The sequence below is a fragment of the Giraffa tippelskirchi genome, chromosome 1 (genome assembly GCF_054371585.1).
Source record: "Giraffa tippelskirchi isolate mGirTip1 chromosome 1, T2T-mGirTip1v1.2.pri, whole genome shotgun sequence".
Classification (NCBI taxonomy): domain Eukaryota; kingdom Metazoa; phylum Chordata; class Mammalia; order Artiodactyla; family Giraffidae; genus Giraffa; species Giraffa tippelskirchi.
The window spans coordinates 90,065,831-90,092,419 of NC_137275.1; the positions used below are offsets into that span (position 1 = coordinate 90,065,831).

General features: G+C 38.0%; 1 protein-coding gene across 6 annotated transcripts in view; it reads right to left on the bottom strand.

Moving 5' to 3' along the window:
* PPA2 (inorganic pyrophosphatase 2) overlaps positions 1-26,589 on the bottom strand; it is a 96,209-nt gene that overhangs the window by 48,557 nt on the left and 21,063 nt on the right. For 2 of the 6 annotated variants that reach the window (XM_081484263.1, XM_081484275.1), the window contains exons 3-6: positions 26,250-26,294; positions 18,568-18,621; positions 17,022-17,141; positions 8,440-8,526 (exon numbers count right to left, since the gene is read on the bottom strand). In XM_081484263.1, coding sequence (XP_081340389.1) covers positions 8,440-8,526; positions 17,022-17,141; positions 18,568-18,621; positions 26,250-26,294 — 306 coding nt within the window. The remainder of the gene's footprint in view (positions 1-8,439; positions 8,527-17,021; positions 17,142-18,567; positions 18,622-26,249; positions 26,295-26,589) is intronic. The other 4 variants (XM_081484268.1, XM_081484293.1, XM_081484270.1 and 1 more) reach the window with 3 other exon arrangements.

The window sequence follows — 26,589 nt, forward strand, 5'->3', positions numbered from 1 at the left end:
TTTTTAGAAACTGAAATTATGTATAGATCTTAAAATTTAATGTAGTAAGCCTAGAAACTCATACTAAGCTGGAAATAAAGCCACGTACGTCATGTTATAGTACAAATCTGGCTTCTGCTGCTTGGGGGTAAAAAAAGACATGAGAATTCTTTGAAACTGCTTAATAGTACCTTTTTTTTGGAAACTATATTTATCAGTTACTGGTGAAAAGTTAATTTTTATCATATCTGAATGAAGCCTTAAGATAATAAATGACAATCAAAAGAATTATGACTATGTTAAAGATACAAACAAAGCAGATTTCACAAAATGTGTTAAAAAGATTTTAAGAGAAATCAAGAAATAGCATGATGTTGAAGCAGATGTTCCTTGTGCTAAAGAAAGTTATTTCAGTGGTTGCTTCAAGTTGCCAATATCAAGTTTATATGCATGCATTCTTTCTATAGCCTTTTATTTTTAAAGGTTTATTTGGCTATAGAATTTCACTGTAAGCAGAAATCTGAACACATGCTTCAGAATAATTCCTTCAAGATTTAAAATGCAGCTTTACAACTGGAAATCAAGGTATGCAAATTAAAGTCACTGTTGTGGCTTGAAATTATTTGAGAGAAAAAAGCAGATCTTAAACCATAAAGTCAAATACATCTTTTCCCGAACATTTGCAAAATCAATCTAAAAATCTTAATATAACTGCATGAAGCTGAAATCAGTTTATCCAACAGATTAATGTGACTGTATAAACTAAACTGAAATACCACTTTTAAGGAAAACATACACAACTATACCGACCAGATTCTCACATGTTAAGGCTCTGTTAAGTACCTGAGCACTATATTAGACACTAGATATACAAAAAGAAAGCACCTCCTTTCTTAAAGGTTTACAATCATGTTGGAGAGACTTAACACACCTCGTGCCAGAAGGTCCTTTATAAAACAAAAATGTTCAAAGTTATCACATAACCATCAAGGAAAGGTTACAACACTGGCTAACTCAGTGATAAACTAGATCACCGGTTCTCAACCAGAGGCAATTTTGCTCTCTAGAGGACATTTGGCAATGTCTGGGACACTTTCAGTTGCCACAACTGGGTGGGTATTATTAGCATCTAGTGAGAAGAGGCCAGGGATGCTGCTCAGGATAGTCTCCTGTAACAGAAACATCCACCCCAACTGTCAATAACGCCGCAGCTGAAGGGCCTGCAGTAGACTCTGGGGGCAGGGGTGTCTATCAGAATTACTGGAAACCATATAGTTTTTAAAGGCACATTCTAAATTGTTTTATATTTATTCATAAAAATCAATTTACTTTGAAATTTCATATGATATAACTTTGAGACTTTTATGGTTACAAGGACAAGCAGGAAGCATGTCTGGGCATCATCAAGTTTCATCAGAATGATAAATGCCCTTTGATCTCACAAGCAACAGAAGGGGAGTACACAAAACACTTTCTTGCTATATATAACACATTTAAAATCTGAAAAGAAAATTCCCTCAATCAAAACAAAAACTCAGGATAAGATGCTTAAGGACAAATGGTAAAATTCTAATGAAGATTCCACAATTCAGTTCAACAAATTTTGCAGAACACACAACGTTAGACATCAAATGAATACTATTTCTCAAAGAACTTAACCTTAAAAATGTCTGTATCTGTGATTCTAAGTCTATTATCAACTTTCAGGACTCTGCTCCTTTTCCTTTGCCCATTTACAAATACGGTGTTAAAGAGGCTTTCTTTCTATGATGTTCCTTACAGGTGATTTAAGGACTAGCCAGGCACAGCCAGGCACAAGATAAAGGAGCACAGTCTCAATACCAGGTCCTCCCTGGTGGCTCAGATGGTAAAGAATCTGCCTGCAATGTAGGAGACCTGGGTTCGATTCCTGGATCAGGAAGATCCCCTGGAGAAGGGAATGGCAAAGCACTCCAGTATTCTTGCCTGGAGAATCCCATGTACAGAGAAGCCTGGTGGGCTACAGTCCATGAGGTTGCAAAGAGTTGGACATGACTGAAGCCACTTAGCACGCACACAGTCTCAACCAAGGTCCACTGTTTAGATGGTGATTAAGTAATTCATGTTTACTAAATATTATTTCAGGTCTCATTAACTAAAGGAATAAATTGCTTTGGGTATAAGATGAGACCTATTTTCTCAGTTCCATTATGAAACTCTCCATCTACTCTGCAAGGAAATTAATGTACACAGCAGATACTGTTACTAATTCCTTGGGAATCATACAGTTGACCTTGTTTCAAAAATGAGTTTACATTCTGCAACAAGAATACAGGTATGCCTCAAAATTTTACAAAGAACTAGACTAGGGTTATCATAGACTGTTCTAGCCATTACACAAAAATATTTCAAAAGATAGGATTTTTAAGTCACAAGTATGTGGGAGTAAATTCTTGCTCCACCATTCTTAGAGATCATTGAGGTCAATTACTTCACACAAGCCAAACACTATTTCAAGACTTGGTTTCTCAACAGTAAAGTGGAGATCATATCACATATTCTTTGATGTAAAGAAAAAGAGCAAAGGAAACAAAAGACATATGAACTATAACATAAGAGGTCTTTTACAAATGTTAATTTTCTCTCTGGGCTCTACACATATCTGCTCACACCTGTCAACTGCTAACTCCTGGGAATCTGGAATGAACAGAATATGACAGTGACCCACAATGAAACGTCTATGTGGATTTATAATATGAAGAATGAGGTAAAACTTCAACTGGACCCAATCAATATGAAAAACCACAGAAAGTAAAACTGCTTAAAACCTGTTATCCTGTGTATTAGGTATATACTTCAGTGTAACAAATTATTATAAATCTAAAGCCTTAAATAGTGTAAATTTATTATCTCACAGTTTCCATACATCATGAGTCCAGGCACAACATTGCTAGATTCTCTGGTTATATGCATATGTACATGCATAGACACATATAGTATATACTATATTTGATATATAATAACATATACATTGGACTGCAAGGAGATCAAACCAGTCAATCCTAAAGGAAATCAACCCTGAATATTCATTGGAAAGACTGATGTTGAAGCTGAAGCTCCAATACTTTGGCCACTGGATACAAAGAGCCGACTCACTGGAAAGACTCTGATGTTGGGAAAGATTGAAGGCAAAAGAAGAAGGGAGCCACAGAGGATGACAAGGTTAGATAGCATCACCAACTCAACAGACATAAATTTGAGCAAACTCCAGGAGATACTGAAGGACAGGAAGCCTGGTGTGTGGCCATCTAATGGGGTTGCAAAGAGTCTGACACAACCTAGCGACTGAACAACAACAGTCAACATATTTTTCAGTAGTAAGGAACTAAATACCTACTATGTACCAAGCATTCTACGTCAAATACAAAGGCATGCTTTCAAGATTAATTATGTATACTTTTAAAAAATAACATACATTTAAGACCTTTAATTTTATTTTAGATATTTAGTGACTTTGACAAGTTTATTTAAAAGCCTGTACATCAAGTTTTTTTAGATCCCTTTGTTTAGTTAATCATGAATTAGTGATAATTAGTCAAATCAATTTATCTGGTATATAGATTTTCATGATTTTCAGTTACCAATCTCATTAATTATAGGTTCACTGTCAAATTTTTACATAAGTGAAAATAAAATATTTTCATTTAATCTTTTCACTCACTAAATATCTGCATAGGAATTTAAATTAACAACCTGCATTTAATACCAGCCAAATGGCCCCAAGGATTATACCTTCAGAATAATAGTTTTCTAGGAAACCATCTACACTGTTGGTGGGAATGTAAATCGGTGCAGTCACTATGGAGGTTTAACAAAAAACTGAAAATAGATTTGCCATATAATCCGGCAATCCCAATCCTGGGCATATATCTAGATAAAACTATAATTCAAAAAAAAAAAAATACATGCATCCCTATATTCACAGCAGCATTATTCACAACAGCCAAGACATAAGAAAACCTAAATGTCTACTGATGGATGAATGGATAAAGAAGATGTGGTACCTATATACAATGGAATATTACTTAGCCATAAAAAGAATGAAATAATGCCATCTGCAATAACATGGATGGACATAGAGATGATCATACTAAGTAGGGTTAAGTCAGAAAGAGAAAGAAAATACCATACAACTTCTCCTATGTGGGCATGCGTGCTAAGTCACTTCAGTCATGTCAAGCTCTTTGCAACCCCACTGACTATAGCCCACCAGGCTTCTCTGTCCATAGGATTCTCCAGGCAAGATTACTAGAGTAGGCTGTCATGCCCTCCTCCAGGGGATCTTCCCTACCCAGTGATCAAACCCGAGTCTCCTACAGAGGAATTCTGGGATCAACAAATGCAAATTATTATATATACTATACAATGAATAAACAACAAGGTGCCACTATGTAGCATGCTGCTGCTGCTGCTGCTAAGTCGCTTCAGTCGTGTCTGACTCTGTGTGACCCCATAGACGGCAGCCCACCAGGCTCCACCGTCCCTGGGATTCTGCAGGCAAGAACACTGGAGTGGGTTGCCATGTCCTTCTCCAATGCATGAAAGTGAAAAGTGAAAGCGAAGTTGCTCAGTCGAGTCTGACTCTTAGCGACCCCATGGACTGTAGCCGACCAGGCTCCTCTGTCCATGGGATTTTCCAGGCAAGAGTACTGAAGTGGGTTGACATTTCCTTCTCCAACTATATAGCATAGGGAACTATATTCAATATCCTGTGAAAAACCATAAAGGAAAAGAATATGAAAAAGAATGTGTGTGTATAACATATATACATATGTATATATACAATACTGAATCACTTTGCTCCAAGAGGAAATTAACACAATACTATAAATCAACTATATCTCAATAAAATAAATTTTCAACAAAAGAAGAAGAGTTTTCTACTATATAACCTTTCCATCAATGTAATGTTACTTAATTTAGTGACTCTTCTTATCACAAAATAAGATACAGGAAAATGACCAAAGTAACATAACAGAGCATCTATTATAAGATAGAAGAGAGGAGGTACTCATTAAAATAGTTATATTCGTCCTTCTAATCTATGCATTTTATATATACTTTACTATCCCTCTGGAGAGAAAAAAATTTCCCTCTGTCTAATAAAACATCCCTCTGTCCAAAAAAATTTCTCAACTATAGCTTAATCTGAACTAAAGCAAACAATCTGGCCATTTTTCTGCTGGAGAGACAGACGAATTATAGAGTCACACACACACAAACAAACTCTAGTCCCTGTCTGTCCTTATCTGGGTATAAAACTAGAAATCAAAATTGGATGCAGCTCTCTCCTGCAGGAAAGGAGAAAGAGACAGGGGGAAGGACGAGAAGAGGGAGGGAGAGGGCAGGCAGAAGAGTATAAGGAAGAAAAAAAGAAGGGGAAAAACAGAAGAAGAAAAAGTGAAAGAAGGCACAGAAAATCTAAGAAGCGGATGAAGAGGACGAAAAGAGGAACAGGAGTAAGAAAGGAGAATAAAAAGAAGAGGAGAAAGAAAAAAGAGAATAACAAAGTACCACAGCAAATAAACAAGTAGCAAAGAATCAGAGGAAACTATTTACTAAAATAACATTCTGGAAGCCTAAAAGTGCTAATATGAATTTCCAGAGATAACTGATTTGATCTTAGCTAGAAGAATACAACTCAAGCAGTGACCACATTTGGTATATCTTTCATTAAGCACATGCTCTGTGTCGGACACTGAATTAAACACTGCAATGGCGTGTCTTCTCTTCGGAGAGCTCACAGACATCTGAGAGGAGACAATGAGGCAAACAACACAGACAGTTAGTACTAAGGAAGCACAAAGAGCTAGTATGTTAGTCTACGGCAGATAAAGGGAGACTTCCGAGAAGAAGTGATACTAGAACTGAGATCCAAAGGATGAGCAGGGGGATGTACAGTGAAAAGAAGGGGGAAGTAAAACCAAGTGAAGGAAGAAGAATGTTCCATTCTGCACAGAGGGAATAGTTTGTGTGAAGGCCTGTATTGAGTGAGGGCAGACACGTTACAGGAATTGAAAGTGTAGTACAGCTACAGGGCAGTGTGCAAACAAGGAGTGGTGGGAGAGAGTCAGAAAAGCAGGGGACAAGGCCTAAACAAGAACAAAGCAGGAAAACAGTCTGGTATGAATGATGGTAGGGAAAATAAGACTTAGCAAGGAAACTAGGCCGTGGTAGGAATAATTCAAGCGCAATATAATTGCTGCTGCTGCTGCTAAGTCGCTTCAGTCGTGTCCGACTCTGTGCGACCCCATAGACAGCAGCCCACCAGGCTCCGCCATCCCTGGGATTCTCCAGGCAAGAATACTGGAGTGGGTTGCCATTTCCTTCTCCAGTGCATGAAAGGGAAAAGTGAAAGTGAAGTCGCTCAGTCGTGTCCGACTCTTAGCGACCCCATGGGCTGCAGCCTACCCGGCTCCTCCGTCCACGGGATTTTCCAGGCAAGAATACTGGTGTGGGGTGCCATTGCCTTCTCCAGCAATATAATTGAGGACTAGACAAAGCTAGCTCCAGTGATAACGCAAAATAAAGAGATTTAAAGGCCGTTTAGGTCACAGAGTCAGTACTTCAAGACTAATCGGATAAACAGAAGCAAAGGATGATCTGTAAGATTTCTCAGTTCCTGTCTCAAGAATCTGGAGGCGAGGAGGGAAGGAAGACAGTGTCCTTCACTGAGAGGAGTATTATGGAGAGGAGGAAACAAGGAGTTCAGTTTTGGACACAAGTGTGAGATGCCTGGGAGACAGTCAAGTGTAAATGCAGATAGCTGAGAATGTGGGTCTGAGTTGGAGATAGTGATCTGAGAGCAAAACCACAAACGGTTGGGACTGGATCACGCAGGGAGTCCTCACATGAGAAGAAGAGCTGAACAATGGCACAACGCTCAAGCTAAGCAATGCTTAAGGAGCAGGCAGAAGAAAAGCAGCCTACAAAAGAAACCAAGGAGGAACCAGAATTAGAGGATATCCAGGTCACTCTGATACAACTGAAGTGAAGCAAAGAGACTGACAGAAGAAGGAAGATGAGGTCAAAGGCATAAAATTCCAAGGTAAATTCAAGTTATACAAAACATATGAAATGGGATGGTTGGATTTGGTTAAAAGAAAGCTACCAGTGATCTTTGTAAGAGCAGTTTCATTGAAATAATGGGGGGATGAAAACAATTTTAAACTGACTGAAGATTAAGTGGGAAGGAGGAGATAGAGATGAGTGTTTGCTCTTTTTACAAGTCTTCTTATGAAAGGGAATATGGAAGGAAGTCAATAAAGTGAAAGTGAAAGTCGCTTAGTTGTGTCCTACTCTTTGCGACCCCAGGGACTGTACAGTCCATGAAATTCTCCAGGCCAGAATACTGAAATGGGTAGCCTTTCCCTTCTCCAGGGGATCTTCCCAGGTCTCCCACATTGCAGGTGGATTCTTTACCAGCTGAGCCACAAGGGAAGCCCAAGAATACTGGAGTGGGTAGCCTATCTCTTCTCCAGTGGATCAGGATTCCCGACCCAGGAATCGAACCAGGGTCTCTTGTATTGCAGGCTGATTCTTTACCAACTGAGCTATCATGGAAGCCCCTAATAAAGAAAGGGCAGTTGTAAATACAGGACAGAGAAGAGTCAAGAAAACAGTGTCATTCAAATGGCAGGAAGGGACAGGATTGAGAGCACAGGGGAAGTCCTGGTCTCAATAACATAAGGAAGGGAAGGAGGAGTATTTGCAGGCACATCTGTTTGAGAGCCCAAGGGGAGAGTAAAGGGATCCTTATCTGCTGGTTTCTAGGAGCTCTACAAAATTAAAGACAACATGCTCTGCTGAGAGCGAGAACAAAGTACAAGGAGTTTAATAGAGAACAATAAATACTGGCAATAAATGCGGCAGAAAATAAGCGAAGGAATGTGAGCGAAGACACACAGAATTCTATAGGTAGTAGTAACCTATGAAAGTTTAAGTTTTGTCCCCAGTAAGCTGGAAGCAGGCACCAAAAAAAGTACCAGCTAGTTCTCATCAGTGTTGAACATCCTGCCTGGATAATGGGATGGGCAAGGACGATGAAGCAGGACTCAGCAAATTTATTGCATAAGAGGACAGAGAGCAAATACTTGAGACCTTGCAGACTGTACCATCTCTTCCAACCTCCTCAACTGCGGTGGTGGTGCAAAAGCAGCACAGACAATATGTAAATGAACGGCCAGAGCTGTGTTCTTTATAAAAACTGGTGGCAAGCTGGATTTGACTAGCCATGGGCTAGGATTTACCAACCCATAGTTTAAGAGAAGGAAGTAAAGACACAAAAAAGGACTGGTATGAGAGGGATAAACAGGCAAGAACTTTCAAGAGTTGAAGACTTGGTGCCTTCTGAAAAGAACTGAAATTTTATGGCATGACTAAAGTAGAGCATATGTTAGAACAACAGTCTATGAAACAAACCTTTGAGCCTATTTCACAAACATCAATAGGATCATTATCTCCACAGCAGTCTGTGCTCTTATCTTTTCGATGGGGATCTTCCCAAGTCTAAAAAACAGAAGTAGGGGTGGAATATAGGTTAATACTCTATATAATCTTTCCACATCATCATGAAGTTTTACAGATAGTCATAATCCAAGGAAAAAATTCTCAGAAATTAAATAGGCTCAATGCCAACATGGCAGTACATTCTTAAGCATCATAATAATTAAAACAGATTTATACTATTTCCTCCCATCTGTCTCTCATTTGTCTGTATAATCACATTTGAAAGTGGGTGGTATTTCCAAACACATCCTTCTTCCAAGTTTAGTCACTGTCTAAATTCATGCTCATTTTTATTTGGAGCTTCAGTTCAGATGTTCCTGTTGTCTGTGCCCTTGTTTCTACAAAATGTCTGAATTGCTGCTTCCATTTTTGCTTTCTTTGACATGGTAACAGCATTGGGTCTTGCTTTCCAGGTTTGAAAATAAACTTCCTATACTTTAAATGACTTCTAATAGAACAAACCCAGTTTTCCCTTCATAAAATAAAGAACAAGATAGTATCTACCAAAGAAAAGAAAAGTTCATTTTTGTCACATTTCATTCCATTTAAAAGATCCTCCACTTTTTCATCAAATCTCAAGAATTTGACAAAAACATTAAAAGATGTCAACTCTTTAGTTTACTGAAGAGATTATACCTTGTTGCATACAAACTATGTACATGGGGATTTTTATAAATGAACAGCATAACAGAAATTTATTATCAAGTTTAAAGATCCCTTATGCACCATCTTTCCTCAAAACCCTTATAATTAGCTGATTCTGAATAGAACTGTAGAAGTTCTCTAAAATTAATCCTCTCAGATTTATAAAATATGCAAAGAACATCATCTCAAGAATCTTACCTAGAATTTCAGATTATCTAAGCTTGTCTCTTCTAATTTTACATAGATAATTAAAAAGGAATGCTACATAGAGCTAAACCCTATAGATAAACTCTAATTTTTCTTTCTAACTATAGCATATTCAGGGATAAGCTAATTCACCATACCAAAAAAAAAAAACCCCACAGTAAATCTAACTACATTAAGTCTAATTACATTCACAGTAAGTCTAACTACATTTCATTACCCTCAAATACTAACATAATTAATATAAGAATAGTAAACACAGTTGTTAACCTTACATATTGGTTATAGGTGAGAGCTCAGCAAAGTGATACATACACACATATACACACATGTATACCAGGAAGAATGTGCCATCTATTAACCCCATTGTACAGATAAGTGAACTGAAGCACAGAGTTTAAATTTGTCCACACTCAGATTCTAAATGGTGGCAACAGGATGAGAACACTTGCTATTAATCATTATGTTACAAAGCCTAAATTTTAGTATGGTAACTCAATTGCAATTACTTTCAGATATAACTTTATTCATGATTCTCTTCCTTTAAATTCCTTCTCTTACTCTCAGAATCTCTTAAGTGTATTTTCTTACTGTTGCCCTTACTGCTTCTTATTTTCTATTCAGTTCAGTTCAGTCGCTTAGTCATGTCCGACTCTTTGCAACCCCATGAACCGCAGCACCCCAGGCCTCCCTGTCCATCACCAACTTCCTGAGTCCACCCAAACCCATGTCCATCGAGTCGGTGATGCCATCCAGCCTCTCATCCTCTATCGTCCCCTTCTCCTCCTGCCCTCAGTCTTTCACAGCATCAGGGTCTTTTCCAATGAGTCAGCTCTTCGCATCAGGTGGCCAAATTATTGGAGTTTCAGCTTCAACATCAGTCCTTCCAGTGAACACCCAGGACTGATCTCAGGCATCCATTCATTGAGTTAATATTTATCGATAATCTACTCTGGGCCAGGAGTTAGGAACAGAAATTAACAAGACATACTCAATACCCTAAAGAACACCATGTTAAAAAGTGGTGTAGCATCTGTTGCAAATGCTACAAAATTAATCTTAACGTGCTGGAGAAACCATGAAGGAAGTAAAGGGAAAGTGGAATTAGAAAACCCAGAGGCAGAATCAGAAAATATTTGGGAGGTTCCTTCTTTCTAAGGCAGGAATCTTTTCCTGAACCTTCCTTAACCTCATTCTCATTCTCAGAAGGGAGCAAATGTGATAAGCTAGAAGTCACTCTAGCCTGAAGGACAATACCTAGATTCTAGTCCTATTTTAGCCACAAACTACCTAGGCCAAAACATTCAGACCTCAGTATCCTCACCTATAAAAAGAAGGTCTTCAATAAGACAATTGCTAGATACATCCTATCTCTGAATTCTATGATTGTTAGTGGTCATTCATAATCTGCATAAATACTACCAGTAACCAGAAAGCTCACAAATTAATGAAATAACTTAGCCCACTGTGGTCAGAGTTAATTTTTCTACAAAAGTCCTTCTTCATATTGACACAAAAACTGTCTTCATTCTCTTCAGAAACTCCAACTGCATTTTTTACTTATCAATTTGGTTCTTTCTATTAAGGAAATAAATACATACAGCAAAATTCTTAACCTATAACAACGTTGTCAATTTTAGGGCCAGTTCTTCATGATCTCCCTCACCAGAAAAAATACCATACTAGTTCTTTCTATTTCTAGTTCTGCATTTAGTGCTCTATATCTTCAGGGCTTGGTTTTTTACTACAAAAAGAGAGTCATACTAAATGATTTCTAACTTAACTTGAAAATACAGTATAATTTCAAGCAATCACCAGAAGAAATCTTGACAAATTTAAAACTTTAATTACACCCTCTAGTGGAGTTTTAAGTGTCTAGGCTTAAAACTAGGCAGGGAAACAACTAGAAAAGCAATCAAGCTAGCAAAGAAATATCCAGAAGACGAAATTCCTAATCTTACTATTTGTTTCACAAAACTGACAAAGGCTAGCATTCAGACTTTAGAAATAACTTCTACAACTAAGTAAGAAAAAGCAACACAATACAAAATGGGTCAAAGTCAGGAACAGGTAATTCTAACAGGAAACATGAATGACTTATAAATATATGAAAAGATAACCAAAAGGATCAGAGAAATACAAATTAAAACCAAAATGAGTTGCTATTTCAAAAACTTAAAAAATCTGATAACATTAAATACTCATAATTATGTAAGAAGCCTGAAACGCTACTACTGGTAGGAGTGTATATTGTTACAACTTCTTTGGTAAACAATTTGGGAATACTAGTAAAATAAACAGGTATGTAACTCAGAACTTAGCAATCTGACTCATAGGCATGTACCTAGTAGTATATATGTATACATATTATGTACACAGAAAAATTTTAGCACAGCTTCATGAAAAGCTTTAAAAAAAGTTTAAAAATTGCTCAAGAGGAATACAAATAATGATAAACTAATACAAAACATAGCTATAAAGCTATGAAAAAAACTCAATATACACAGGTTACTGATCTAGCCTAAAACAAATCTACTCATCCTCATGTAGGTATCTGAGATCATTACCTTATAATCTTATAAATATTAACCAATACATCAGCAATCACCACACTCTGGTCCTTCAGTCTCTGCAAAATATCACTGAATGGTACAGACCTGAGTATACAGACTTCTTGAGTACTACTTCCTGATCAATCAGAACTCCTATCTCCAAGTCAAAGGAAGTAAGATCTGCTCAACCTCTACCTGTACTTCACCAGCTTCAATTTGGAGCAAAAGCTATTTCACTAGTAGCAGCTAATATCAGTGGCAACAGTGTCATCATTGAGATAATACCACCAAACACTCATTGAGGGGTTAACCTTGTTTTTGGTCCTCTCATTTGAATTCCACAATAACTTTGTGGGGTAGATGGCAGGATGACAAAGATGAACAAATAGGCTGGGTTAGATTTAGTCACTGGTTTCAGGTTATAAAGCTAAGAAGTAGTACTAAATGAAACTTGGGGTCAATGAACCAAATTATAATGAAGTTCAAAATAATAACACAATGATATCCCAGTAAGACTGAAGAAATTTTGAAGCTAGTGATTCTAGTCCTTTAACATTATTCAGATGAGTCTTCTAAATATTTACACAGCAAGTTACAACACTTGAATAATATGTGGGAAATATGAACAATTAGGGGAAGACAAACGAAGATGATTTTTGCCCAGTCCAAACTCAAACTTTGAGAAAGTCATCATTGCCAGTGCAGGAGAAGTTATTAGTAGGGTTACACAGTCTAGGGAGATGAAGGTCTGAAATAATGAGAGCACAATGACAACTCACAAGCTAAATGGAGAGGCTTCTACTTAAACAGTATTCTGCTGCTTAAATGTTCTTCCAAGCATGGACGGCTTGGTAAATGCTCTGAACAAATTTCCCACTGTTACAAGACGTATCACAAGACAATAGCAAAATCCAATTACCCACACATGCCTATGAACCATATGCAACACATACCATGCATTCATGGATTCATTTATCCCCCAAATATTTACTGATCACCTAACTCGGTACCAGACACTACACGGGACAGTTGAAAGACAACAGCAAACAAAACCAACAGAATCCCTGCCCTCATGAGACTATATTCTAACTAGAACACATTTAAAATAAACTTAACAACTAAATTATATATTGGAGAAGGAATGGCAACCCACTCCAGTATTCTTGCCTGGAGAATCCCATGGACAGAGGAGCCTGGCAGGTTACATACAGTCCGTGAGGTCTCAAGAGTCGGACACGACTTAGCAACTAAACCACCATAAATTACATAGCATGTCAGAAGTTTACAGGTGTAATGGAAAAGGAAAAAAAAAATAAAGTATGGAAGAACGATGGGAGTGCACGGGGTTCAACGGTAAAGGATGTTAGAGGCAAACATCATGAAGGAGGCAACTGATGAGCAAACACTGAAGGAAGGAGGGCGTGTGTACACTGGGAAAACATGTCACGAGCGGGGGACACAGTGAGTGTGAAAGCTTGAGGCAGGAGTGTGCCTACAGCCTCAGAGGAATCATGAGAAGGCCAGTGTTGGAGTGAGGAAGCAGGAGGAGAAGGAGAAGCTGGACGTGAGATCAAAAACATAAATGGGCCAGGGGCTGGCTTCAATTTAACAGGCTCACTCTGTCTTAACATTGACAACGAAGCACAAAAAAATATTGGGTACATTTGTTGTTATTTAGTCACTAAGTTGCGGAGAAGGCAATGGCACCCCACTCCAGTACTCTTGCCTGGAAAATCCTATGGACGGAGGAGCCTGGTAGGCTACAGCCCATGGGGTCGCTAAGAGTCGGACACGACTGAGCGACTTCACTTTCACTTTTCCCTTTCATGCACTGGAGAAGGAAATGGCAACCCACTTCAGTATTCTTGCCTGGAGAATCCCAGGGACGGCAGAGCCTGGTGGGCTGCCGTCTATGGGGTCACACAGAGTCGAACACAACTGAAGCGACTTAGCAGCAGCAGCAGTAGCAGTCACTAAGTTGTGTATGACTCTTTTGTGACAGTCTACCAGGCTCCTCTGTCCATGAAATTTCTATGAAATTTCAGAAAGAATACTACAGTGGGTTCCCATTTCCTTCTCCAGGGGCTCTTTGCCACCCAGGGATCAAACCTGCATCTCTTGCATTGGCAGGTGGGTTCTTTACCACTCAGACAGTTGGGTACATTACCTTGCCCATAAATAACTGGCCTAATTTCAACTTTATATAAACGTGAATCAATGTAGTTATTTTTGCTTGGTGTTTAACTTCTGTGCAATCTATGGTACATTTTTCTGCTGAGGACTCACACAAACACACACACACACATACACACCACCACCATCACCACCACCAACATCAGTTTGGGTTTAAAAAGAGAGTAAAGATCTCTGGTTAAAAATGGCAGAGAGAATACAGGTCTATTTCCTCTTCCTCACTTCCATCCTACCTACAGTGGCCTCCTTTCTGCTACTCAGACACATGAGCCCTCCTTCCACCTCTAGACTTTTATACATCATGTTTCTTGATGAGTTCCTCTAAATGGCCTGGGATGGCACTCACTTCCTAAGAAGCCACCCTCTCACTTTCTTCTGGTCTCCTTTCAGAAAATAGCTCCTCACTGAGGCCTTCCTCCCAACTGCAACAATTCCAACACACCCTAGACCCATTTCCTGTTTGATTATTCTCCAACACTATACATTTTTACTTCTTTTTTCGTCTCTCTGTCTCTTAGAATAAAAGTTCCACAAGAATTTTTGTCACTTTTATCACTGCTTTACCTCCAGTACTTAGAACATGATCTGGCAAACATCAGGTACTCAAAAAATGGGTCCTGAAGAAAAGAACAGCTCTGTGAAGGAAGGGCTGGTGTGAAAATGACAAGGGAAATTGGAGACACTGAAGACGCTGCTGTGGTGGGAGGGAAGTGAGGAGGACAAAGGCTGCAGAATAAGGCTGGAGAAGTAGGGCCAGATCATGAAGGGTTGAGGAGCTATGTTAGGAATGTTTCATTTTATCCTTTCAGCAATAGGAAACCATTAAAAGGTTCTCATATGGACAAAAATGGTATTTTTGGATACTAGGTGGAGGATGAAATTTCAGTAGGCAGTGGTGAATGCAGGGGACATTAAGAACCAACATTAAGAGTCTAATTCCACTCTAGCTGAAGAACTACTGCACCTTACAGACTAATATAATAGCATGTAAGAGCACCTTGAACATTCAAACGCGTCCAGAGGAATACAAAAAATGTGTCAGGACTTTAAATGGATGAACTACAAAAGATGAGTTAATTAGAATCTATTACGCTCCACTGTAGCCACTGATTTAGTTGTTGATCATCCCACTTTCAGGAGACTGTAAATGCTTAAAAAATAAAAAAAAAGACCATATAATAGTAAGAGTACCAGTGGTAACAATAATGTGATCACTATCCCTTAGGCATTATTCTAACATGAACATGCAATAACTCATTTAACCTCAACAGGACCACATGAAGTAAGTATCTTATCATCTCTCCATTACAGATGAAGAAAGTGAGATCCAGAAAAACAAAAGAACTTGCCTGAAGTCACATTACTTGTAGGTGGCAAGCTGGCTCTAAAATCAACATTCTTAGCCACTTATGCTGCACTGATCTTATATTTATATCTCATTTTTCTTTGTCTACCCAACACCTAAATATAGTCTAGCACATAAATCCTTAATAAACATTTAATGAAATAAACAAATAGATGAACTTTAGTTTATCCTCTGCCTACTCTACTTTTCCCCTGAAGAAGGAAATGGTAACCCATTCCAGTATTCCCTCCTGGGGAATCCCATGGACAGAGGAGCCTGGAGGGCTACAGTCTGTGAGGTCGCAAAGTGCTGGACACGACTGAGCGATCAAACAACAACTCCTCTACTTTTCAAAAGTCTCTTTATGTCTTCCTTTAATACAGTGGCTTGTTAGGCCCTCTCCTCATCTCTCCATCTTCTGCAGACAGTATCCCCTAAGCTTAACAAAAATGTTCGCACCCTTTTGCTGCCAGGTCAAACAGAATGTCTACTTAGGCACCTGGGAAGTCAGAAATCCTGTGGTCTTAGTTTCAACAAACATCCTCATTCTTAGCACACCATTTTAGAAGGGCCTGTTTTAACCAAGAATGTATCCATGTGGGTGGTCTAACTGCCATCAAAGGCAGTCTGACTCTTTAGAAAACAATTTTCTTTTTTCTTTTCCTGCAACTGTTTATTCTACATGGGCAGCTGGGGGGTTTTTTGAGTTACATAAAACAAGAACCCCTTTTCTCAGATATTTCCCAAAAAGGATCTTGGAATTTCACACAAAATATTAAAATTAATAAACAAAATTAAAACATAAAAATATCCAGATAGACAGATGCTCTAAAGGTTTTTATAAACATAAAGGCAGATGCTTCTCTACATCTCCAAACCTAGACTTCTGATTCTGCATATTCTGAGTTTTACTCATTAAATTATCTGGAAGGAGTTACCACTTCCTAGGAATGAGGAAACATGAGAAGAAAACAAAAAAGGAGAAAAAAGGAAGAAAATCAAATAGTAAGTGTTACTCTCTAATAGGAATGCTGCTTTACCTTAACTTAGCCAATTTTTAAACTGGTTCCTACTGAAAAATCATAAATTCTTAATAGTATATAATTAAGTTGCCTTATTCAATTCACAATGAGTTCTGAAAGAGGTAACAATTTAATAGGTTCATCTGTTAAAGTTTAAAAAATAAAATTCATGCTGTCATGTATGAATGTATATAAAAGCATTACTTGTAATATCCAAAAAAATGACTGCAGATAAAGGAGATAAAATATTTTCCACTGACTCTTATTAGCCAAGCCTAGAAAACGAAATGTGTTCAAAATGCCAAATATGAGTATTCTAAATACCTAACTCTGAGAATTTGAGTACAGACATATATACAGTTTGAAAGAAAATTTATTGATACAATAAAATTCCACATTAAAAAAATTTTAAATTTACAAATTTCTCACACTGACATGTCCTCAGAACCAATTTAAATTCAACTAGTTCACATGATTTACAAGGCAAGTTTTTCAGAAGACAGAGAAGTTTTACCATTATAACAAAAATGTTACCTGAGGGAGGGCACCATAATTCCATATATAACCCTTGTGAGGAAAGATATTTGCCACATAGCGAAGCTTGCCATCCTTTACATCTTGTTTAATAGGATTCAATGGTTCTTTCGTGGCAATCTAAGCAGATTGTGGGAGAAAGGGGTGTGGGACATAAGAAATGACAAACAGGATTTTTATATTCAAACAGGATTTTTAAATCTGCCATTATCAGACCAAATATTCATATTCCAACTTATTGATCAAAGATAACTTTAAAAATAAGTTAAGCTAGTTCTCATTTCTAATTTACTGTTTTGTATTAAACTGTCTGGAAAGGAAACATCAGATAATATATTAAGGCACTCTATTACTTATAAACTCATTATTTTTAACACAAATAATAAATATTATTGAAATGGCAAAAAGATAAGGATTAATTAACTTGCTTTTTGTTTACTACTTGGGTTTTCTACCATCAATCTTATGATAAAGATTTTTCACTAAGTGATTTCATTTCAAAGTTATCTTTCAATCAAACATATTCAAATTGCCATGCCAAAAAAGAAAAAAAAAACCTATCCTACAAAAGTAAACAAAAAATAATTGAAGCCATGTTTGAATGAATAAACACTGCTTAAATTAGGTAAGATCTCATAGGTTCTTGATCCTATACCCAAGTGAGGTAGAGAGTAGCCAAGAACAATAAAATATTGTACCAAAAGCAAGAAGAGCAAAAGAAGGATCTAATTACTTTTCCTATTAAAATATTAACCAAAAAACCTACTATTCTATATTTAGGGAAATAATTCTCCAAATACAGAATCTGCAAAGTATATACTGATAAAACTATCTTAACTTAAACATTTAAAATAATATTTACCTTCACATTCAAAGTTACAGAAGACTTAGGTAACTAAACAAAGTACCATAAATTAAATTTCACTCAGAAATAAGGACCTTACTTTACTAAAGATGAAACAATAAAATTCTGAAAAGCAAAAGGGAAGTTCTTGATAGGTTCACACTTATCAAGAAAAATCAAGAAAAAATTATTAATTTTAAAAACTAACCAGAAGAATAGCAGATGCTCTTAGAAAGTACTCAGAAATCAAGAGTTGGCCAGGAAAACACTTTCACTCCTCGTAGAGTAAAATTTAATCTAAAGGAGAATTAAGTCCTTAGGAACCAAAATTGTCATCAGCCCCAAATATGCTGCAATTGTGTCTATGAACAAAACACATCTCAGAACCTAGTAAAGAAAATCTTAAAAGTATTTGCTATTTTCAAAGACATAGGAGTCAAGGAAAATTAAATAAATATGTGTATAACAAAATAGAGAGGCAAAAAAGAATATATTCTTTTTAAAGTGTAAATTCAGCTTTGAATAATATTTTCTTTTTTTGAAAATAGATTCAAAGTAAGTTTACAAGAATGTTTTCCATTGTCTTCATTATAAAGAAGTTTGTCAACCATCCCAAATTCAAAATATTATGACAAACAACTTGAAACAAAATTTTATATCATTATTAATTATTCCATTTGATGTTAATAGGCTATTTCATACCTCCATTTTAGCATTTGTCCACCGAGGTACTTCCACAACCATATTAAACAAATTCTGCAATTTAAAAAAACAACAAAGAAAACATTTTTTTAATGTTGCATCTTTTTTCACTTATCTCCTGCATGAGAATGGTTATTTTTTTCCTACAAAAAAATGTAAAAAGTCTGCATCATATGTCTGCCTATGCCTTAAATTCCTACTAAAATATCAGAGAAGAAGTTGGTTAAAATATAATGAAATTTAAGCCTGATTGTGTTACTTGACCACTACTGCACGGTGTTAGAAGTTGCTACATTTCTGGAAATACCTTTGCAAGGTAAGGACAGAATCAGAATGGAGCCAAGAAACGTGTTTCAATTACTTTCCAACTAAAATAGAAGTGAGCGCTGAGTGTCTCACTTTTCCAGTCTACAAAGTAAGTGTGATAATCTCTGTCCTCATCCCACACAAGGTTGTGAAGATCAATTACGTGCTTTAAATGAAAATATACAGACAATTAAGAAGCAAAATATTTTGACAATCATAAAAAAATATTTAAATCCAAGTTATTTCTATCATAATGTAAAATTGAGGCCATCAGTATACATAGTTATAAATTATAAAGCTTACAAAGAGTTCCAAAGTTTACCTTACATTATCTAGTGATCTCTGATTCCCTAAAGTTACAAAAGAACCACTGCTTCTTTTTACCATTTCTGAACTTGTAGAGTACTTAACAAAGTAAACTCTAGATCAGTGGTGACTAAAAATAATTTTCTACAGTAATGGCCTTACAAAGAAAAAGCCTTAGGGATTCCCCAGTGGTTCAGTGGTAAAGAATCTTCCTGCCAATGCAGGAGACATGGGTTTGATCCCTAGGCTGGGAAGATCCCATATACTAAGGAGCAAATAAGCCCATGCACCACAACTACTGAACATGCTCTGGAGCCCAGGAACCACATCTACTGAAGCCCATGCACCCTAAAGCCTGTGCTCCACAACAAGAGGAGCCACCACAATGAGAAGCCTAAGCATCTCAACTAGAGAGGAGCCCCTGCTCGCTGCAGCTAGAGAAAGCCCAAGCAACAGCAGAAGACATAGAGCAGCCAAAAATAAACAAATAAAATTATTTTAAAAAAAGAGAGAGAGAGAGTCTATGTTTAAAGTTGGCTTGCTTCCCATTCTGATATCAGTAACTAACAACTTATCGAAGCAATGGTTTAAAACAGTCTTCGTCCAAGTGTGGTCATGGACCACGGCTAATCTGCAAGTTGACTGTTACCGGCTCCTTTAGAAACATTTATAACAATTTGACCAAGTAATTTTTATGACTGTCAAACCTATTAATAAGTATTTGGAACTTGAATTAAGTTTTTCTAATAGTTCGTTTTGATTGCAACTTTTTAAAGTATCAATATCCGTTCACAAAAGATTAGAAATAAGCAAACCAAAAAACTATCTTTCACCACAGATCATTTGAGAAGCAGTGATTAAATATAGTTATTCTCAACTATGCCACACAGTAAAATCACCTGGAGAGCTGGAATTGATTTTTTTTTTTTAAAAAAGAGATTTCTAGACCCCCATCTCCTACATATTTGAATTCAGTGGTTCTGTGGTGAAGCCAGGGCATTGCTTATTTTTAAAAGCTCTCTAAGCAATTTTAATATGCAGCCAGAGTTGAGAACCTCTGGTTTAAAGCATTGCTAAACAATATCTGGGGTTTTCTCAGTGAAACAGGAATGCTGTTAATTCAAAGAATGCCATTTACACAATTAAATATAAATCAAGCCACAGAAATGATGATGGTTTTTAAGTTCTTCTAGATGAGACTGAAGTTTACCATGACAAAACTGCATACTTATAATGAGATAAAGAACAAAGTTGAGAATGCATTCTCAACAACTGTTCCTTAGAAATATGTCTCATATCTATCTTAGCAACCTTATAAACAGGCCTGCTGTTATGTTTCATTTTCCATGCTCTTTCATGAGGTACCCCAGCACCTGTTTAAATATGTCTGAAGTAGCTGTTAAGAAGATAAACCTAAGTAAATGGCAGATGTTCACATAATTTATTCATCCCTGAAAGTCTGGCTATAGGAGAAGAAATGCATGCAGATGAATACTCAGAGGTGACAGAGAAGACAAAGCAAGTGCCAATCCTTTTACAGAACAACACCTACCAAAACCCCTCACAGAGACTTGAATTACACCAAGAGAACAATGGATCAGGTTTGAATTTTAAGCCTGCAAACTACACTCTTCCTCATCATTTGCTCCTGATCACCAGGAGTGTATTTCCAGTCTGCTTTCCTTCTCTCGGGCTAAAATGCACATGACCTGTAATTTTTTAAAGCCAATGTTAGTCTGTTTATTCTAAGATTAACGTTAATTACAAACCAAAAGTGGCCTGCTAAAATTTATTAGAAAATCACAAAGACACAAGAGGACACGTTTCAAATTCTGAAAGTTAGGTCAGAGACATTTACCTCTTCCTTCAGTTCTTTTTTCTATTTTTTTCCCTTCTATTTTTATTGCAGGGAAAAAAAAAAAGGATGAAAAAGCAGTCAGTAGATTTTATATGTGCGTGTGCTCAGTGCTGTGTAACTCTTTGCAACACCATGGACTGTAGCCCGCCAGGCTCCTCTGTCCATGGGAATTCCCAGGCAAGAATACTGGAGTGGGTTGCCATTTTCTTCTCCAGGGGATCTTCTTGGCCCCAGGAATGGAGTCCTTGTCTCTTGTATCTCCTGCATTGGCAGGCAGATTCTCTAACACTGCATTACCTATATTCTTGGGGTGTAAAAAGAAAGGAAATAACCCTTCTATCCTCTTTCTAACCCTTACAATATTAAATAAACTTGCATTTGACATTAAAGCAAAGGCAACAAAAGCAAAAACAAGTGGGAACATATTCAAGTAAAAAGCTCTGCACAGCAAAGGTAACAATTAACAAAATGAAAAAGCAACCTATGGAATGGAAGAAAACAGTTGCAACTCATATATCTGCTAAAGGGTTAATAAGCAAAATATATAAAGAAACCATGTAACTTAATAGCGAAAAACCAATCCAATTAAAAAAAAAAACAGACATAGGTCTTAAATACTTTTCCAAAGAAGACATACAGATGGCCAACATTACTTATCATCAAGGGAAAGAAAGCAAATTGAACTCATAATAAGATAGCAGGTCATGCCCGTTAGAATGATTATCATGAAAAAAGATAAGAAATAACAGAATTGGCAAGGATGTAGAAAAAAGGAACCCTTGTGCACTGTTGTTAGAAATGTAAATTGGTGCAACAACAATGGAAAATATTACGGAGGTTCCTCAAAAAATTGAAAATAGAACTACCACATAACCCAGCAATCCCACTTTTGCGTATAGATCCAAAAAAAGGAAAACAGGATACTGAAGAGATACTTACACTCCTATGCCCGTTATAGCATTACTCACAATAGCCAAGACACAGAAACAACCTAAGTGCCTATCAAAAAATGAATGAATACATTTTTTATATATACAAGGGAATAGTGTCCAAGTATGAGGAAGGACAACACCTTGCCCTTGGTTGACAGGATGGGTGACCTGGAAGGTATTATGAACACTGAACGAAGTCAGACAGAAAAGGACAAATACTGCATGGCACCACTTACAGGTAGAATCTTCAATTTAGTACAGTTCAGTTCAGTCGCTGAGTCGTGTCCGACTCTTTGCAACCCCATGAACCAAAGCACACCAGGCCTCCCTGTCCATCATCAACTCCCGGAGTCTACTCGAACCCACGTCCATTGAGTCGGTGATGCCATCCAACCATCTGATTCTCTGTCGTCCCCTACTCCTACTGCCTTCAATCTTTCCCAGTATCAGGGTCTTTTCAAATGGGTCATCTCTTCCCATCAGGTGGTCAAAGTGTTGGAGTTTCAGCTTCAGCATCAGTCCGAGCAATGAATATTCAGGACTGATTTCCTTTACGATGGATTCCTAGGTTGGATCTCCTTGCAGTCCAAGGGACTCTCAAGAGTCTTCTCCAACACCACAGTTCAAAAGCATCAATTCTTCAGCGCTCAGTTTTCTTTATATTCCAACTCTCACATCCATACACGACCACTGGAAAAACCACAGCCTTGACGAGACGGACTTTTGTTGAGAATGTCTCTGCTTTTCAATATGCTATCTAGGTTGGTCATAACTTTCCTTCCAAGGAGTTCAGTTCAGTTCAGTCGCTCAGTCATGTCCGACTCTTTGCGACCCCATGAATTGCAGGATGCCAGGCCTCTCTGTCCATCACCAACTCCCGGAGTCTACACAAACCCATGTCCATCGAGTCAGTGAAGCCATCCAACCATCTCATCCTCTGTCGTCCCCTTCTCCTCCTGCCCCCAATCCTTCCCAGCATTAGGGTCTTTTCCAATGATTCAACCCTTCGCATGAGGTGGCCAAAGTACTGGAGTTTCAGCTTCAATATCAGTACTTCCAATGAACACCCAGGATTGATCTCCTTTAGGATGGAGTGATTGGATCTCCTTGCAGTCCAAGAGACTCTCAAGAGTCTTCTCCAACACCACAGTTCAAAAGCATCAATTCAGCGGCGCTCAGCTTTCTTCACTGTCCAACTCTCACATCCATACATGACCACTGGAAAAACCATAGCCTTGACTAGACGGACTTTTGTTGGCAAAGTAATGTCTCTGCTTTTAAATATGCTATCTAGGTTGGCCATAACCTTCCTTCCAAGGAGTAAGCGTCTTTTAATTTCATGGCTGCAATCACCATCAGCAGTGATTTTGGAGCCCAAAAAAATAAAGTCTGACACTGTTTCCACTGTTTCCCCATCTATTTCCCATGAAGTGATGGGACCAGATGCCATGATCTTAGTTTTATGAACGTTGAGCTTTAAGCCAACTTTTTCACTTTTCTCTTTCACTTTCATCAAGAGGCTTGTTAGTTCTTCTTCATAAGGGTGGTGTCATCTGCATATCTGAGGTTATTGATATTTCTCCTGGCAATCTTGATTCCAGCTTGTGTTTCTTCCAGCCCTGCGTTTCTCATGATGTACTCTGCATATAAGTTAAATAAGCAGGGTGACAATATACAGCCTTGACGTACTCCTTTTCCTATTTGGAACCAGTCTGTTGTTCCATATCCAGTTCTAACTGTTGCTTCCTGACCTGCACACAGGGTTCTCAAGAGACAGGTCAGATGGTCTGGTATTCCCATCTCTTTAAGAATTTTGCACAGTTTATTGTGATCCACATAGTCAAAGGCTTTGGCATAGTCAATAAAGCAGAAATAGATGTTTTTCTGGAACTCTCTTGCTTTTTCGATGATCCAGTAGATGTTGGCAATTTGATCTCTGGTTCCTCTGCCTTTTCTAAAACCAGCTTGAACATCTGGAAGTTCACAGCTCACATATTGCTGAAGCCTGGCTTGGAGAATTTTGAGCATTACTTTACTAGCATGTTAGATGAGTGCAATTGTGCAGTAGTTTGAGCATTCTTTGGCATTGCCTTTCTTTGGGATTGGAACGAAGACTGACCTTTTCCAGTCCTGTGACCACTGCTGAGTTTTCCAAATTTGCTGCCATATTGAGTGCAGCACTTTCATAGCATCGCAGCTGAGAGGAGCTACCCCACGTCCAAGGTAAGGAGCAGAGGCTGCGCTTTGCTGGAGCAGCCGTGAAAACATACCCCTCGTCCAAGGTAAAAGAAACCCAAGTAAGACAGCAGGCACTGACAGAGGGCATCAGAGGGCAGAAAGACTGAAACCACAATCACAGACAACTAGCCAATCTGATCACACGGACCACAGCCTTGTCTAACTCAATGAAACTAAGCCATGCTGTGTGGGGCCACCCAAGATGGACGGGTCATAAGGGAGAGGTCTGACAGAATGTGGTCCACTGCAGAAGGGAATGGCAAAGCACTTCAGTATTCTTGCCTTGAGAATCCCATGAACAGTATGAAAAGGCAAAAAGATAGGACACTGAAAGATGAACTCCCCAGGTCAGTAGAATCTTAAAAGTATTAAAAAGCAAAATTCATAGAAAGAGAGTAGAAAAGTAGCTGCCAAGGCCTGAGGGGTGGGGGAAATGGAAAAGAATTTAAAAAAAAAGAAAAATCTCAAATGAAAAATCAGGTAGTCACGAACACACAAACTATGTTCTAAAAATTAAATTTTAAGTTGGTCTCCCTGGTGGCTCAGATGGTAAAGAATCTGCCTGCAATGCAGGAAACCTGGGGTCGATCCCCGGTTTGGGAAGATCCCTTGGAGGAAGGCATCGCAACCCACTCCAGTATTCTTGCCTGGAGAATCCCTCTGGGACAGAGGAGCCTGGCAGGCTACAGTCCATGGGGTCACAAAGATTCGGACAGAACTGACTGACTAAGCATTACTACCATATGTATTCAGTAAACGTTTTTCCCACTGAAACAACTGTTTTCAGGTTAAACTCGAAGTCTCTAGGAACCTATAAAGACTTGAGCCCCTGAATGTTTATTTATCCATTATGTAGAGCAATGGTTCTCAAACTTCAGAGTGTACAGGATGCCCTGGAATGCTTGTTTTGGGCTTTCCAGGCGGCACAGTGGTAAAGAATCCACTAGCCAGTGCAGGAGATGCAAGAGACAAGGGTTCGATTTCTGAGTCTGAAAGAGTCCCTGGAGAAAGAAATGGCAACCCACTCCAGTATTTTTGCCTCAGAAATTCCATGGACAGAGGCGCCTAGAGGGCTACAGTCCATGGGTCAAAAACAGTTGGACACAACTGAGTGACTGAGCACAGAACACTTGTTAAATGTGAAGACTAGCCAGTCCACATGAATTTAGTAGATATGGAATGGACCAGGAATCTGAAATATTAACAAGTGCCCTAGGCAGTTCCAATGCAGATGGTTTAGGACCATCCTAACAAATAGCAGTTTAGTAAAATACAAGACGGGGGGCAGGAAAAGCTGATAGGAATTAAACAGCCCCACAGCTATGCTTCGAAGTAGATTCAAAGGCTGGGGTCAAAAGTTCAGTCAGACAAGACTAGACAGCAATAAGGTTAGGAAGGGAAAAGAAGGCTAAGGAAGAGGGAGGAAATGCTTCCTGGAATCAGCAAGATAAAAAGGCATCAACAGAAAGAAATGGGAAGACAGACATCAGTCAAATGTTCTGGTCCTAAGTCAAGAACAATTAAAAGTTTGACAGTCATATATTTGAAAGATGGATTTAGAATGTATTTATTTTAGCATATAGTTGGAATATAGCATATATTCCTGGATCCTAGAATAGTCAGATTCATAAACAGAAAGTAGCACAGTGGTACCAGGGGCTGCATGGATGTGGAGTGGAGAGCTATTGCTAAATGGGTCCAGAGTTTCAGTTTGAGAAAATGAAAAAGTTCTGGAGATGGATAGCAGTGACGGTTGTATAACATGGTAAAGAATTTAATGTTACTGAACTGTACACTTAGAAAGTGTACAATAAATAATACAGTAAATGTCATGTTATATATATTTTACCATAAGGGAATAAAGTAAAATGGTAATATTGTCCCTAGCTGTCTTAAAGAGAGACTAGAAGAAAAATATCAGGATGCACTCATAAATTCTGCGAGGAAAAATAATTCAGCATCACTTTACAAATGCAGACTACCATCAAGGTCTTTAAAAGACAATATAAGTGATACACACAAGTAAAAACCTTTAGATATACCTCATATTCATCATTTCGTGCTCTTTTTGTAGGAATGCCATTTTCCTATAAAAGAAAAGATGGTTATTAGAGAAATGCAATTCAAAAATACAATGAGGTACCATCTCACACTGGTCAGAATGGCCATCATAATAAAGCCTACCAATAATAAATGCTGGAGAGGGTGTGGAGAAAAGGAATCCCTTTGACACTACTGGTGGGAATGGAAACTGGTGCAGCTATTATGGTGAACAGCATGGAGATTCCTTAAAAGAGCTACCAATGATCCAGCAATCCCATTCCTAGGCATATATTCAGGAAAGACAAAAACTCTAATTTGAAAAGATACTTGGACCCCAAT